Source organism: Typopeltis vanoorti, chromosome 7 (genome assembly GCF_054136105.1).
Source record: "Typopeltis vanoorti isolate ZY-2024b chromosome 7, IOZ_Tvanoo_1.0, whole genome shotgun sequence".
Classification (NCBI taxonomy): domain Eukaryota; kingdom Metazoa; phylum Arthropoda; class Arachnida; order Uropygi; family Thelyphonidae; genus Typopeltis; species Typopeltis vanoorti.
The window spans coordinates 153,359,161-153,373,845 of NC_143555.1; the positions used below are offsets into that span (position 1 = coordinate 153,359,161).

Sequence of the window (14,685 nt, forward strand, 5' to 3'; positions counted from 1 at the left end):
CAGTAGCCATTTCCCTTATCCAACTCATAAAAATTAAGCAAATTACTCTTTATAATGGTTTCATGGTTTTGTGAGGGCAAGACCTGCCCTTCACAAGACCATGCTGTTACAGAGTATCATATTCCTATCCACCCAGTCCTGAATTCTGTCTTTAACCAATTTGTCTCTAATACCTTAACTACCACTCCTGAGATACTGATTGGCCCATAATTTGCTACTTCTATTTTGCCCACTTTCCACTCGTTGGCACCTTCCCAATACTGAGACATAAACTGAACAGATCAGTTAGAGGAGCTGATAATTCTCTTGCATATTCTTGTAATATATGGGCCGATATATCATCTAATCCAGTGTTTCCCAACATTTTTGGATCATGCCCCACCTCAACGCCTCAAAGATTTTGATGCCCCCCCCCCCAGCATAATAGTCAGCCAAGTTATGAAAAATAATATAAATAGGTACTTTGAATAAAAAAGGAACATAAGCAAAACTGTTTTTAATTCGACTTTCTTCAATTAATATAAATTTTATATTACACTTCGTATATTATAAAACATAATATTGAACTGAACTCAAGAAAATAAAATATACGAGTGTTATATACCTTCTCCATGTTAATATGATCCTTCAGCTTGATGTCTGCTGCAAAGAGTTTTTATTTGAGGTACTAATTTAGTCAATTTCAATTTCAAATCCCCACGGCTTGTGATATTAGGATGATTTCTTGTTTTCAGTAACAAGTATTTACAGCATTAAAGCCACATTCAACTAAATATGATGATGGGAAGGGCAACAATAATTTTATTATTATTAATATTACATAACACCTCCAGGGAGTCCAAAGACTCATTGAGGGAGGGTACCTGCTCTACAAATCTCCATCTCCACCAATTGCAACTACCTTCATCATCTACACCACCGCCATTTACCACCGACCATCACCAGTAGTATTTTCACAAACAAACATCCATGCCCACAGAGGGATTCGTGCCCACAGCCTTTTAGCTGGAGACACGTTAACCACTCAGCCGGCAAACAATCTTTTTGAAAAACTAGTTGAGTTTCAGTATTTCATGTCTGTCTCGTCAGAAAGCCATGCCATTGTTCCTTTTATGTTGAATAAAATTCTAATAGACTCATCATTTTGCTTTTCTGAAAGTTCTTCTTGATACTGTATTTATGTTCACTGCTGTACTAGTGTTGTCAGTTTTTTCTCGGAAAGTCAGGGTTGCAACATCGACAATTTCTCCCATAATTCAGAAGCGAATTATATATTCAGTCCTGTTAGTCTCTATCTCACACCAGATAGCATCATTTGATGCTATCTGGTGTGAGAGAGCATCATTTGCTATCTGAATCCCTGTCCCCCGCCACCGTACTTCTATCCTTTTTGGTTTTAATTCTTCTGCTATCATTAGCACCCCCCCTCTTCCATCCTGTTCCTTCTGTCCTCTCCAAAGACACTATATCTCTATATCTCGTGTAAAATCGTGTATAGAAGGATTTTTATTCAAAAATACCTTATATACTGATTTTACTGGTAAACAAAATTCACTAAAAATACTTGTGGGTTAATAGAGAAATTTTCATATTTTTTAATTTGGAAATAATATTTTTTGTATATTACTGAATATTGTCACCTCAAAGGGCTTTTGTAAAAGAACAAAGGAATATAAGTGTAAGATAAATTGTCTAAAGAAACTTCTTAGTCACCAGTAATTCTAGATGGATTAAGGTATTAACTAATGACCTGGGGTAACTGCAAACCTCGAAGGTCAACATTGCAAGGGGGTTTCCCACCTTAATGCAATGACCGAAAAAAAGTCAGCAGGTGTAGAACAATGTAATACGCAGGGAATTACTACGTAGCAGAACCCAAGGTCATCGGCAAGATATAAAGGGGTTTTGCTACGGCGACACAAGGCTTTTTAGTGGTTCCTTGGTCAGCGAGAAGTTACGGGCTGAAGAAGGTGACGAGGTCAGCGAGGGTTGAGCAGTTATCGGGATAAGATGCACGTTACAGCGACGGAGTTTCACTAATCAACGTAGAAGATGATTCGCAATATCGCCAACAAGACCTGCATTCCAGCCATTAGATGCTAGAAGTGCGAAACAACTAATTTAAGTTGTTCCTAGAAGAAATCAGATACTGGAGTTCAATGCCACCAAGTTCCTGACGCTCGCAAAAAGTAAGAGGAGATCTCAATAATCCTGGAGAAAGTACCCGTGTTCGTTGCTTAAGGTCGGAAGGTAATAGAAGGAAATGATTCCAAGGATCAATCAGAGAGGACCAGACAACTGTTTTAAAGTAAGATCTTTCTATTGTTTTAGCTATGGACTTGTAGAGTTTGTTTGTTATGATATCTGAGGACTTTAGGCTTTATACTAACCTTTGAATGGTCTTGTTAAATTATATGTCAGAGAAAACTTGGCTAATTGTTAAGGTGAAATATCGCGTTTTAATATTATTGCTAGTAGCTATGCCTGAGTTTGTTTAACACATTCGCTGCCATGCTACTTCGGCATAGTCTGTTCCCGTACACCGAGCAATTTCACTTCTTCAAGGTCAGTATAGTAATCTCGTTGCCGGCAGTAAGCGTCATACGAGTATACTCGTAGTTGGCTTGTGCAGAGCATATACCTTCTATGAGAATACACAGTTTTGATGCTAGCTCCACAAGCCAAGCATTTTCACTTCTTCAAGGTCAGTACAGTAATCTCGTTGCCGGCAGTAAGTGTCATACGAGTATACTCATAATTGGCAGCGAACGTGTTAAGTGAGATTGTTTTAAGCGTGATAAGGTGTTAACAAAGGAAATATTATAGACACGTGGTCTTACAAGAATTGTCTTTGAAGCATAGAACCTGATTTACTTGAATCTTTAGTTTTAACCTTTTGTACATTTCCTTGATGATAAATAAATTGTTTTTATGTTTAAATAGCTTGCCTAATTTCTATTTCCAATGCACTACTCATTAATTCGAATCTGTGTGTCCTAAAGTTAGATTGCCACGACTGTAGATGAGTAAATATACATTGATAGATTTAGTGATAGATAAGAGAGGAAAGTTCCGTACATTTTACTGTGTGTTATTCTTTTGGAGGGAGATTCAACTCCTACCCAAGAATTTGGTGGTGCAGCTGGAAACTATAAATTTTCCAAATTCAGTTGAGAATAAACACCAGTAGGTCAGACAAAGAGATTGGCTCCAGCCAGAGGCGATTTCTTTGTTCTGTAAGTTTTGCACATGTGAGCTTTATTATTTGCGGCCATAAGTCAGAAGTATAGTAAAGGTTAAGAAGAAAGGTTTAAACGAGATAACTATAGTTTTTACAAAGGCGCAGAAGACAAGATGTAATTGAAGATTTGATAACATAATTAAAATAACGATATTTTAACACTTGCATTCTATTCCTATGACCATATTATCCTCGGTCAACCACATCTCACTAATGCCTATAACTTCTGGCTAAGTTGGGCTAACCAATGCCAAAACCTCACCCTTATTTTGAATATTTGCATTGGTATTTATTAACTACAATACCCCCCTTCATCCCACAACCTCCCTTACACTTGTGCTACTCAGCCAACTAAAGTTAACCTGAGGTGCTACATTTTGCATCATTGTGATCACTCTCCCATTTACTAACTTCTAGGCTGTCTGGACACATGCTCACCTGCATCCCTGTAAACACTGCAGTTTCCCTGACTTTGTACTTCGGAACCTTCAGTGAACAACACTTTCTCAAGACTCCTGACACCAAATTCATTTAGATGCAAGCCATTCAAGATGCAAGGGTGAGTTTTTGGCACCTTATATAAATCCTTCCTTCCATCAAACTCAACATCATTCTTCCTGTGCATTCCATCACAATCTGTGCATTGACTCATTTTGCACATAGTTCTCTGTCTCAGCTGAACTCTATTATACCATGGCAACAGACTCACAACTTTTACTTTTTCACTCTTTTTTTTGGCATGCACTAGAAACTCTTGTGTCTTCTCACATAACATACTTGTCGCCTGCTCAAATATTTGTTCCAGCCAAAATAAACATCTCTTTCACCTTAACTCTGCATCTTTGCAACATCTGACATCCTTAATCTTAACTCCAGGAAAACACAATTTTGTCACACTCTTCTCAAGGACTCCTCATATCAATGAATGACCAGACAAAATTGGTATTTTCATGCTTTTGCTCTTTTATGTTCTGCTTTCTTTCCCCCTTTCTTTTGCTTCTGTGTCACAACATCCACCAGGCGTTTTTCCAACCACTCAATCTCATGTTGTCCTGGGAACTCCACATAACTGTGCTATCTTTTCCATTACCAGCTGGTCACTTTCTTCATTTTTCACTGTTTCATTTGTACAGTTACTCATGCCAGTTGCAACAGTAACTACACTAATCACATTATCATACATTTCATCTTTCAACTCATTGCTATTATACCTCTTACTCTCTTCACACTTCTGGCATTCGCACATTAAACACTTTTGAGCTAACATGCTACAGCTAACATAATCATGCACATTAAAATTGCCAACTATTGTGTTGTGCATCATTGCCTTGATGCCCAATACAGTATGCAATAAACAAATATTAAACCTTGAAAAAAATCAGAATTAAGCACGCTATCCTTACAGTTAATCAAACAAAACACTTATAAATATAATGATGGAAAAAGAATGATTAAACTGTTGCTAGATACTTCCAAAAAGAATTTATCTTTCATCAGATAAATTCACCACTTGCACTATCTTGTGCCTTGTTTCTCCCCTCTCCCACCCAAAATTTTGGGAGATTCTCATCTTATGTAAATATCAAAATAGTTTACATAATTAATATATATCAGATCCCCAATCTTTTAGGTAGCACCATTTATTATTATTTTCAATATGAAATACCTGTGCTTATGTTGTTTTACAGCATATAAAAAGACAATGAAAATACAGAAACATCAAAAACACGAATTTCATCCTGAATGGAGGATCTACAGAACAAGCAAAACATTTCAGTTATTTTGGCACAGTTTTAAGTGAAGATGGAAACTAACAACAGAATTAACAAAGCTGGTATGGTAGCAAGTCATCTAAATAAATATACATGGAATAAGAGAGAAATTAGTCAAAACACTACACTAGCTGTATACAATACAGCATTCAAATGAATTTTAACTTATGGATCTGAGTTACAAATAACACTTAAAGACTGGGAACCACATACATTAGTTTTAGGCAAAAGAGCAGATGTAAATATGTACATCTGCATATCAGAGACAGTATCACATTACAAATGAGGATATTAGGGAAGAACTTGATATTGTTAGCATTCAGGAATGTGTTACAGAGTTAATTGCAGGTAGTATGTTCATTTAAACAGAACGCGACATAAATAGTTAGCAAAATAAGTTTTTTTTTTCTTTTTCCCAGAATGGCAGGAAAAAGATTTTTATTATCAATTCACCAAGGATTAGGTGAATTGATACAGTAAAATATGCCTTAGAAGACAGAAGTATATGGTCTGATAATGTTGGAGTTAGTCAACCAAAATACTCCATCTTTACAGATTAATTTGGATTGATTAAATTGTATATTAATGATGTAACTTTTTCATGTAGTACTATTGTAATATCCTGTAAACCCCCCTAAGGATACATATAAGGAATTTGATGATAATAGGTTTTATAGATTTTTTTTTTCTATCATTCTCTAAGGCAGGGTTTCCCAAATTGTGTTCCGTGATGTCAGTGACAAAGCTGTGTATTTTTAAACATGGAAGTAATTCGGGAAAGGGAACACCGCTGTTTATGACCAATCATAAAAATTGACTGCAAGCGATTACAACAATGGGTGGCGTATCCTGTTCTCAAAACTGAACGAAATAACATCTGTGTTGCAAATGTCAGTGACATTTGCCATATATTTTTAAACATGGAAATATTCATGAATTATAGTTAATTTTCACACATCGAAATCTTTCAACATTTGGGAAAGGGAATACTGCTGTTTATGACTGGTCATAAAAATTCTCTGCAAGCCGATTACAACAATGGGCAGTGTATCCTCTGATCTCAAAACTGAACGAAATAACATCTATGTTGCAAATATTAGTGACCAATCAGCAAGGAAGTATAAAGAAAATTTTTCCACTGAAATTGAAGATCAAAGTAGTCTGTATCTGGTTCTCAAATCTAGTAATACTAAATACTCTCTTCGCAAGTTCATATTGTACGGTGAAAGTGCTGTTTTGAAACCGTAGTGCCGTGATTTTTTTTTAAAAGTAATAGGCCTACAGATTTAAATTTTAATATGAATAAGAAACAAGGGACTTTGTTTAATTTTGGTGTTAAATCATTTATTGAAGATGTTTGTGACGCAACAGATAGTGATTCATCCACCTCAAGCCTACAAAGCGATCACCAGGATGTACAAAAGGAGGGAAAAATTACCAACACACAGGAGAAGAGGTCTGCATTCACTCATAAGTACTTATAATATTATAAATTTTTGGTGATCAGAATGGGATATGTCAATGAAAATAAGCACAAATTAATTTAATGATGTTGGCCTGAGGAAACTACAATATGCTACAAGATTTCATTGTATGTGATTGACATTTCAGTGTGATTGATAACCGATTTAAATGTAATTTTATATTTGTCAACATGTCACAACGTATACATGTGTACTAATACTCTTTATGATTATGCCATAATTAATTATTAATACATTACAAAATAACCAAGGTGTTCCATGAAAATTTCAGGATTTGTGAAGTGTTCCATCGTAGGAAAAATCTGGGAAATGCTGCTCTAAGGACAGGTGCTAGAGAGAAACATTTCATACATTTTCTTCTTTTCCTATATTGCTTCTTTAATTTCTTGAGTTCACCATGGAGTTGTTGTTTTTCTACTTTTGTAGACAATTTTCCACACTTCTTGTCTATATCTAACATGTTTTCCCTAGCTTTTTCCTACTGAGTCATGAAAGATTGGTTGCTTTCAGACTCTTAGTAATAATCTTAGTATATTTATTTATTCTGCAGTTTAATTCTTTTTTGAACTTTTCAAACTTTACAAATAATCTTTTTAATATGATCACCTTTTTCAAATTACTTATAAACTTTTCAGCCTGAAGATGAGAATATCACCAAGAATGTAAAGCATATCAACAGGTTCCTACTTTGTCCATACCCACTTGTCTACACCATATGTTTCAACTTCTGTACATAAACATACACAATCAATAACTTTTGTTGTTTCTTGTGTCTGCTCTCTTCCCCTCACTCCCATGAAATTATGCATTATAATTTTTAAATGCTATCTCCCCACCACATGGCCTTACAGCCTTAACAGCATTCCTAGATAAATAACACCAATATCCCCGCAGTGTAAACAAGAGTTACAAAGATAATATCACGTTCTCGTGGAAAGGCTTAGACGTTGGTTATACATTCCTACTAAATAGCTTAAGGAAATTACAATGCACAATAGAATATACATTAAAATAAATTTTAATACACTTCCAATATTTCAGCAACGTTACGTTGCCATTATCACAGGAACTTAAATACGAGACACATGCATGCAAGCACAACACACAGTAAATGAGGAATAAAGCAGGAAGCTATTCTTTCTCCTAAAAGTCCTGATGGTGCCCACTAGCAGGCAATGTTGCCATTCTTGGCCGATTGGGCTGATGGTCTTCTGATGCAGGTATCCCAAATTTCGGGAAGTCTCATGCAACCAAATTTGTTGAGGTTTGGATTGTTTCTTAGGGCTGAGGCCGATTCCATGAATAGCCTTTCGTATTTGAATTTACTACAGTGTATTATCGTGGCTTTCTTCCACCGTATTCTATGGCGGGTATCCAGTGCATGGTCTGCAAGACCAGAGTGGCTATATTAGTGAAACCGGATGTAGTCCTTTTATTCTGAAATTCTGATATTAGCTGTCCTGCCTGTTTGGCCAAAGTAGGACAGCTTACAACTGCAAGGGAAATTGTATATACCAGGTAGGTTTTATTGGTATACACTAGGGGGGGGGAGGTTGGTCTTTAGTGGAGCGGATAAGGGATGCCAATTTTTTATAAGGTCTGTAACAAGAAGTTAAGTCATGTTTTTTTTAGGATTTTTGAAATTTTTTCTGAGGTGCCTCGGATATAGGGAATAGTGATGGATTTAGAGTAACCCTTGTTGTGAAGGGGGTTGTGGTTTATTGGTTTCAATATTTTTTGGATTTTTTTTTTTTTGGGGGGGGGGGGGGGTTAGCCATTGGCTAAGAAAGTGTTGAGATGTGGTTTAGTTCTGTGGTTAGGGCATTGTCATTGGAACAGTTAAGTTTAGCCCTGTTCTGTAGTGTCTTAATGAATCCATATTGTTGTGAGGGGGGAGGGAATGTTGGTGAATGTGTCTGCCTGTATGGGTGGGTTTTCTATAAACTGAGAAAACCAAGGTTCCATCAGGCTGACTAGTGTGTCTAAGAAAGGAAGGCAGTTGTTTTATTCTTCCAGGGTGAACTTGATTCTGGGGGTGTTGGTTGTTAAAGTGTATTAGGAAGGAGAGGAATGCATCGCAGCCATGTGGCCAAATAGTGAACACATCATCAACATAGCGAAGCCATATGGTTGGTATTTGTGGGGCAGAGTTTAAGGCTTTCTCTTCAAAAGTCTCCATATAAAAGTTGGCTGAGGGTGATGAACCCATGGCTTATTTTAATATATATTCTATTGTACGTTGTAATTTCCTTAAGCTATTTAGTAAGAATAAAAGATAATATCAGGATTATGGAAAGTAGATTATGATGAACAGACTGAACACATGCAAACTGTAAATACTGGTAAACAAAAGATAGACACGTGATACAATGCTAAATGGTTAAAAATGTTAAATGATAAAAGGGTTATAGGATAATGGTTGATGGAATTTTTCGTTATATGGCAGGAAGAGAGTGGACAAAAGCAAGATCACTTGCAAAACAGTGAGAGTGGAACAGTCTTCTTGTTGAAGCGAATCTAATGAGAATGATCTATGATCTACTCTGCTGAGCTGAATCTCGGGATGTCTCTAATAATCATTTTATTCTAAATTTTATATTATAGTACAAAAAATCAGCTAACGCCTTTTTATTCCCGTATACGGGAGTAGGCGAGGCCATTTAGCCCTATCTAACTTTTGGAGACTGAGTGGGCAGTTCAATCTCCACTGGTACCCAATCAGAGACAGATGGCCCAAGGCTATCACTAATTAAGCGGTACGCAGTGAAGAGAGATGGCTCAAATGTGCCGCCATCTCATGGTCCCTAACCCTAACACAATATATTTAATGTCTGAAATAATGTGGGTTCTACGGTCGATTTTCTTGAGTTTACAGGACGAAAAACCCGAGTTTCCGGGAGGAAAAACCTGCTTGCCCGTGCCAGAGATCGACTAACTCGGGAACCGGTCGAAAAAAGGCTTAGAAAAATTTCCTCTAGTCGCCGACTAGACTCGAAACCAAGTCTTCCTTCGTGCGGCCAAGCGCGGCGGTGTGCAAACGCCACATCCGCTGAGCTACACAGGCTCTGTTAGTACAAAATATTCTGTTAGTACAAAATTATAGTACAAAAGTAAGGAAAATCATATCTGTAACCTAAGAACACAATAGTTCATCATCATGATCAAATTCCTGCCATGTACCCTCAAGGGGTGTACAGGATATGATAGAACTACATGAAAAATTTACGTCATTACTAACTTCCTATCTACAATTTTCCTCCAAATCAGTCTGTTACTTGTCAAGACTCCAACATTATCAGATCTTATATTTCTATCGTCTAAGGCACTTTGTACCGTATCAATCCACCTATATCTTGGTCTTCCTCTGGATCGTTTTCCTGCCAACCTGGCAGAGAACACGTTTTGCTAATCTTTCCTTGTCCATTCTGTTTAAGTGACCATACCACCTGAGATTAGCTCTGCTAGTTAATCAATGTTATAATATGCATATTATTACACACATACACACAAGAAGTGTAACATGCTGCTATATAAAAAAAAGTGCACTATAAAAGAGTTAACTAAAGAAATATCGTTTAATATTTTTGTATTTATTATTGTTTGTGAATAATAGTAGCCTACAAATGTATAAATATTGTGAATATATTTAGCATAGTACATTTATTGCACATTTATCATTTTTAAGTTTAATAATTATTCAATAGTAAAAGTCTGCTTAACGTAACTGCTAAATATTTATGACTCACGTGATGTGCGATTTCTTAAATTACAGTCGATTTTAAATCTTAAATAAGTTAGTATATTAAGTTTTCCTATTTCCTTTCAACTGCATTTTGAATTTGCTCTACAATTCCAATCAAGCAAGAATGATTATATACAGTTCATTTCACATACTGCATTTCATTAAAATTACATATGCTTATTACTCTTTGATTTATTCTTGTTTGTTGTTTTGTTAGAGTTTATTATTTTATTGTTATCAGTTTGTGAATTCGAACAAAATTTGATTATCAGACCTTCACAAATCTCCATCCATGCTAGATAAAAGTTATCTAAGCATAGTAATCAAGTTAGACTTAGTGACTTACTGATGTTTTCCTGATGCTTCTATTTACATTAATGTGCACTGATCAATCTGAAAACAAACGAGAAAAAGAAACCACTTTGCAGCTTTTTTTCTGAATTCAGAATTTGATTTTGAAGGAATCGCATTACCTAAAATGTAAAGAAATTTACAAGAACATTAAAAATTAGGACTCTTACCCATCCCGCCTCATTCGCCTAGTAAGATCATCTACTCTTCTTTTTGTTTCAGCAAATACAATTGTCTGAAAGAAAGGGAGAAAAAATATTGAGCAAATAATTTTTTGAGCAAGAAAAATTAAATAATTTATGTATCACTTGCCACATTTGCAAAACTAGCATAATGTGTAAGACATTGGTTGTCAGGCACTTTAAATTGTCCTAATTTTTTGAACATGAACCCATAATGATCAAATGTGTAAATCTATAGTGCATTCAAACTTTTAGTGGATTGGTCTGAAACATTATAGCAAGAATAATGATAGTTGCTAAAGCAAGTGACTGAAGAGTGATCAAACATCTATCTCACATATCCACACACAAACAAAAAACCTTTTGACAGTTATACCCAACTAAACAATATTCTTCAGATACTTGCTTCTGGGATTGTTTTCAAATGTTCTGTAAATGACATTGCAAAAGAGTGTAGTAAAAATTATTTCATGGCACCAAATTTCAAAGTACATGCCAGTTATCTTCATGATACTAATAAAAGTGAATTACAACTGAATATTTTAAAATTCATAACACTTCAAAATTTAAATTAGTAAGAGAGAACAATTAACCTAAAGGATTTCGAAGCACTTGTAAACAACCACATGTTATTTGATAATATATCATCATCAAATTCCTGACATGTACCCTCAAGGGGGTGTACAGGATATGATAGTACTACATGAAAAATTTACATCATTACTAACGTCCTATCTACAATTTTCCCCCAAATCAGTCTGTTACTGGTCAAGACCCCAACATTATTAGTTTTTATATTTCTATCGTCTAAGGCACTTTGTACCGTATCAATCCACCTACATTTTGGTCTTCCTCTAGGTCGTTTTCCTGCCAACATGGCAGAGAACACTTGTTTTGCTAATCTTTCCTCGCCCATTGTAGCTGATTTATTTAGAAGTATAACATCATCAGCATAAAGCAAAGAGCTGACATTAACATCTCCAATTCTGATATCATGTTTAATACCACTTTCCTTCATAATGTGATCCATATAGATAATGAATAACAGACCGGATAATGAACACCATTGTCTCACACCAGATTTAACATTAAACCATCTTCCTGTACTTCCTTCAGTTCTAACTGCTGACTTACAACTCAAATAAAGACTAAGTATTGCTTGATATAATGCCCCATTGACACCATATAACTGTAGTGTAGTGAGTAGCTTCTCTCTTGGCACCTTGTCATATACCTCTGCCAGATCGACAAAACATAAATACAGAACTTTGTTATATTCCCATGCTTTCTCAACTATTTGTCATAAAGTGAAGATCTGATCCTGACAGCCTCTATTTGGCCTGAATCCAGTTTGTTCTTCAACAAGCTTTTCTTCCACAATTCTTCTCAACTGTTTCTCAAGTATACTTGCATAGATCTTGCCAGTAGGGAAATACCTCTTAGGGATATTCCCCACTCAGTAGGGAAATACCTCTGTAATTCTCACATTCAGTTTTATTTCCCTTTTTATATATGGGTACTATTAGAGCTCTACTCCAATCACCAGGAATTTGTCCATCTGTCCAGGCTTTTCTGAACTATGCAGTGCAGCCACTGTAAGACTTTTATACCACCATACTCCAGCATTTCTGGTCGAATATTATCTACTCCTGCTGCCTTTCCACATTTCAAGCCTTTGATGGCTTTTTCTACTTCAAGTATGGATATGTATTCCTGACTGTATGCCTGTTGAGTGTTTTTTTTTATCACTGTGTTATCACTGCTTGTTTCATTTAAACATTTTTTCAAAGTAATTACTCAATACTTCAAGGATATTTTTTTTCTCTCCTGTTTTCATGTCACCTTTATCAGCTCTAACTTGTTTTTACAGCACTCTTTCCTCCATTTTAAAGCTTCTTCAACAATCTCCAGAATATCTTACCACCTTCTTGATATTTATTTTCAATGTTCTTGCCAAAGTCCTCTCATGACTTTTGTTTAGCTAGTTTTACACAGTGTTTAGCTATCTTACATTTCTCTCTGTATTCTCTAACAGCAAAAGCTGATTTACTTGCCAGGAACTTTTGATATGCTTTCTTCTTTTCCTTCACTTTTTAACTTCCTGTATCCACCATGGAGTTCTGATTTTTCTATCCTTGCAGACAACCTCACCACATGCCTCTCTAGATGAATCAATCAGGGTTTTCTTCAAGGCTTGCCACTGAATCTCCAAGGTTTGGTTCCTGTTCTCAAACTCTTATTTTTTCTTCAATAATCTTTACATATTTCAGTCTACAGTTCACATCTGAGAGCTGCTCAACTTTTATTCACTTTAAAACTTTCTTACACGTAATTCTTTTCAATATGAAATTCAATTTTATCATGCTCAAGACTAAATAGTGATCGCTATTTATCACTATTTAGTCAATGACACTTTTCTTATTCCTTGCCTCTTCTCCCCATGTGAATTTGTGCACATTTTTATGTTGGAACATGGTGTTAGTAATAACCAGTAGATGACCTGAGCAGAAATCCAACAAGTATTTGCCATTATTATTAGCTTTGCTCTTTTCTCAAAAATTTTCCCAAAATATTGTATGTCTGACAATCATTTCCTACCCTGTTATTTAGATCCCCAACAAGGACCAACTTTTCCTTTTTCATTTTGTTAGTAGCTTTCTCTAAAGCCTCAAAAAATTTCTACCTTAGTAGAACCTTCTGGGGACCATAGGCACAAATAAGTCTCATTGTCCAATTCCCCATTCTGATATTAGCCCACATCACTCTATTTGACACTGCCTGCCATTCAAGAAGATTAGCCTCTTATTTTGTATTGAATACTATGGCTACTCGTTTTCCTTGATTGTAATTTCCTGAATACAACGTTTTGTATTTATTGCTCAGAAAGATCTCACCAGTTTTTCTCTTTTTTGTTTCAGTCACCGCTATTATGTCGATCTGGTACTTATCTAATTCCTCAGCTAGCTCCATTTCTTTGCCATTCAGACTTCTTATGTTGATAGTACAGATCTTTAACTCTGGTGATGTTAAGTTGGGGTGTGCTTTCAGATTTGTTCCAGTAGCTGACTTTTTTGCTGTTCACCCTGGTTCCCTGGCAAAAAGAACGAGGGCCTTGTTTAAACAGGCAACGCTCCAATCGGCATGAAATTTTGTCATGTGGTACCATCATTTTGTATATTGGTTTAAGCCAATAAGAATACAATATGGTCGGCTAAATCCCAAATTGCCATCCCATCCTCGTTCATTCAGTATCCAGGTAGATACCCAACAGGGTGCACCACGAGAAGGTGAGGATTGGACATTACGCCAGAAGCCCTGGTCTGTTCTCCGCATTCCTTTAAAGGCTATGTGGAGGTCTCCTCTCAGTTATATAGCTTTGACCATTAAGCACCCCTTATGCAGATGTTATACTTTTAAATAAATCCAGCACAAGTCTGCAAGATTCTCTGACTAAATTGAATAACGTACTAAATTTGGTATGAAAATAAGCAATAACAAGGCAAAGACAATGAAAATATCAACTGCATAATGAATGAAGAACCTACAGAACAAGTAAAACATTTCAGCTACTTAGGCACAATTTTTAGTGAAGATGGCAAATTAAATATGGAAATAGACAATAGAATGAACAAAGGTGGTATGGTAAGAAGTCAACTGAATAAATTTATATGAAATAAGAGAGAAATTAGTGAAAACACTAAACTAGCTGTATACAAGACAGTGTTCAAAACCAGTTTTAACTTATGGATTTGAGAGCTGGGTCAGAAGTAAAACACTTCACCAAAGACTAGAGACCACAGATATGAGAGTCCTGAGAAAGATTAGAGGCGTGAATAGATGGCATCAATGGCAATATCATATTAAAATGAGGATATTAGGAAAGAACTTGACATTGTTAGCATCCAGGAATGTG

General features: G+C 35.8%; 1 protein-coding gene across 2 annotated transcripts in view; it reads right to left on the reverse strand.

Moving 5' to 3' along the window:
* The window catches only part of LOC150105223 (uncharacterized), a 281,122-nt gene that overhangs the window by 91,430 nt on the left and 175,007 nt on the right, over positions 1 to 14,685 (reverse strand). For both annotated transcript variants that reach the window (XM_090395542.1, XM_090395543.1), the window contains exon 10: positions 10,761 to 10,825. In XM_090395542.1, the coding sequence (XP_090251668.1) occupies positions 10,761 to 10,825 (65 nt within the window). The remainder of the gene's footprint in view (positions 1 to 10,760; positions 10,826 to 14,685) is intronic.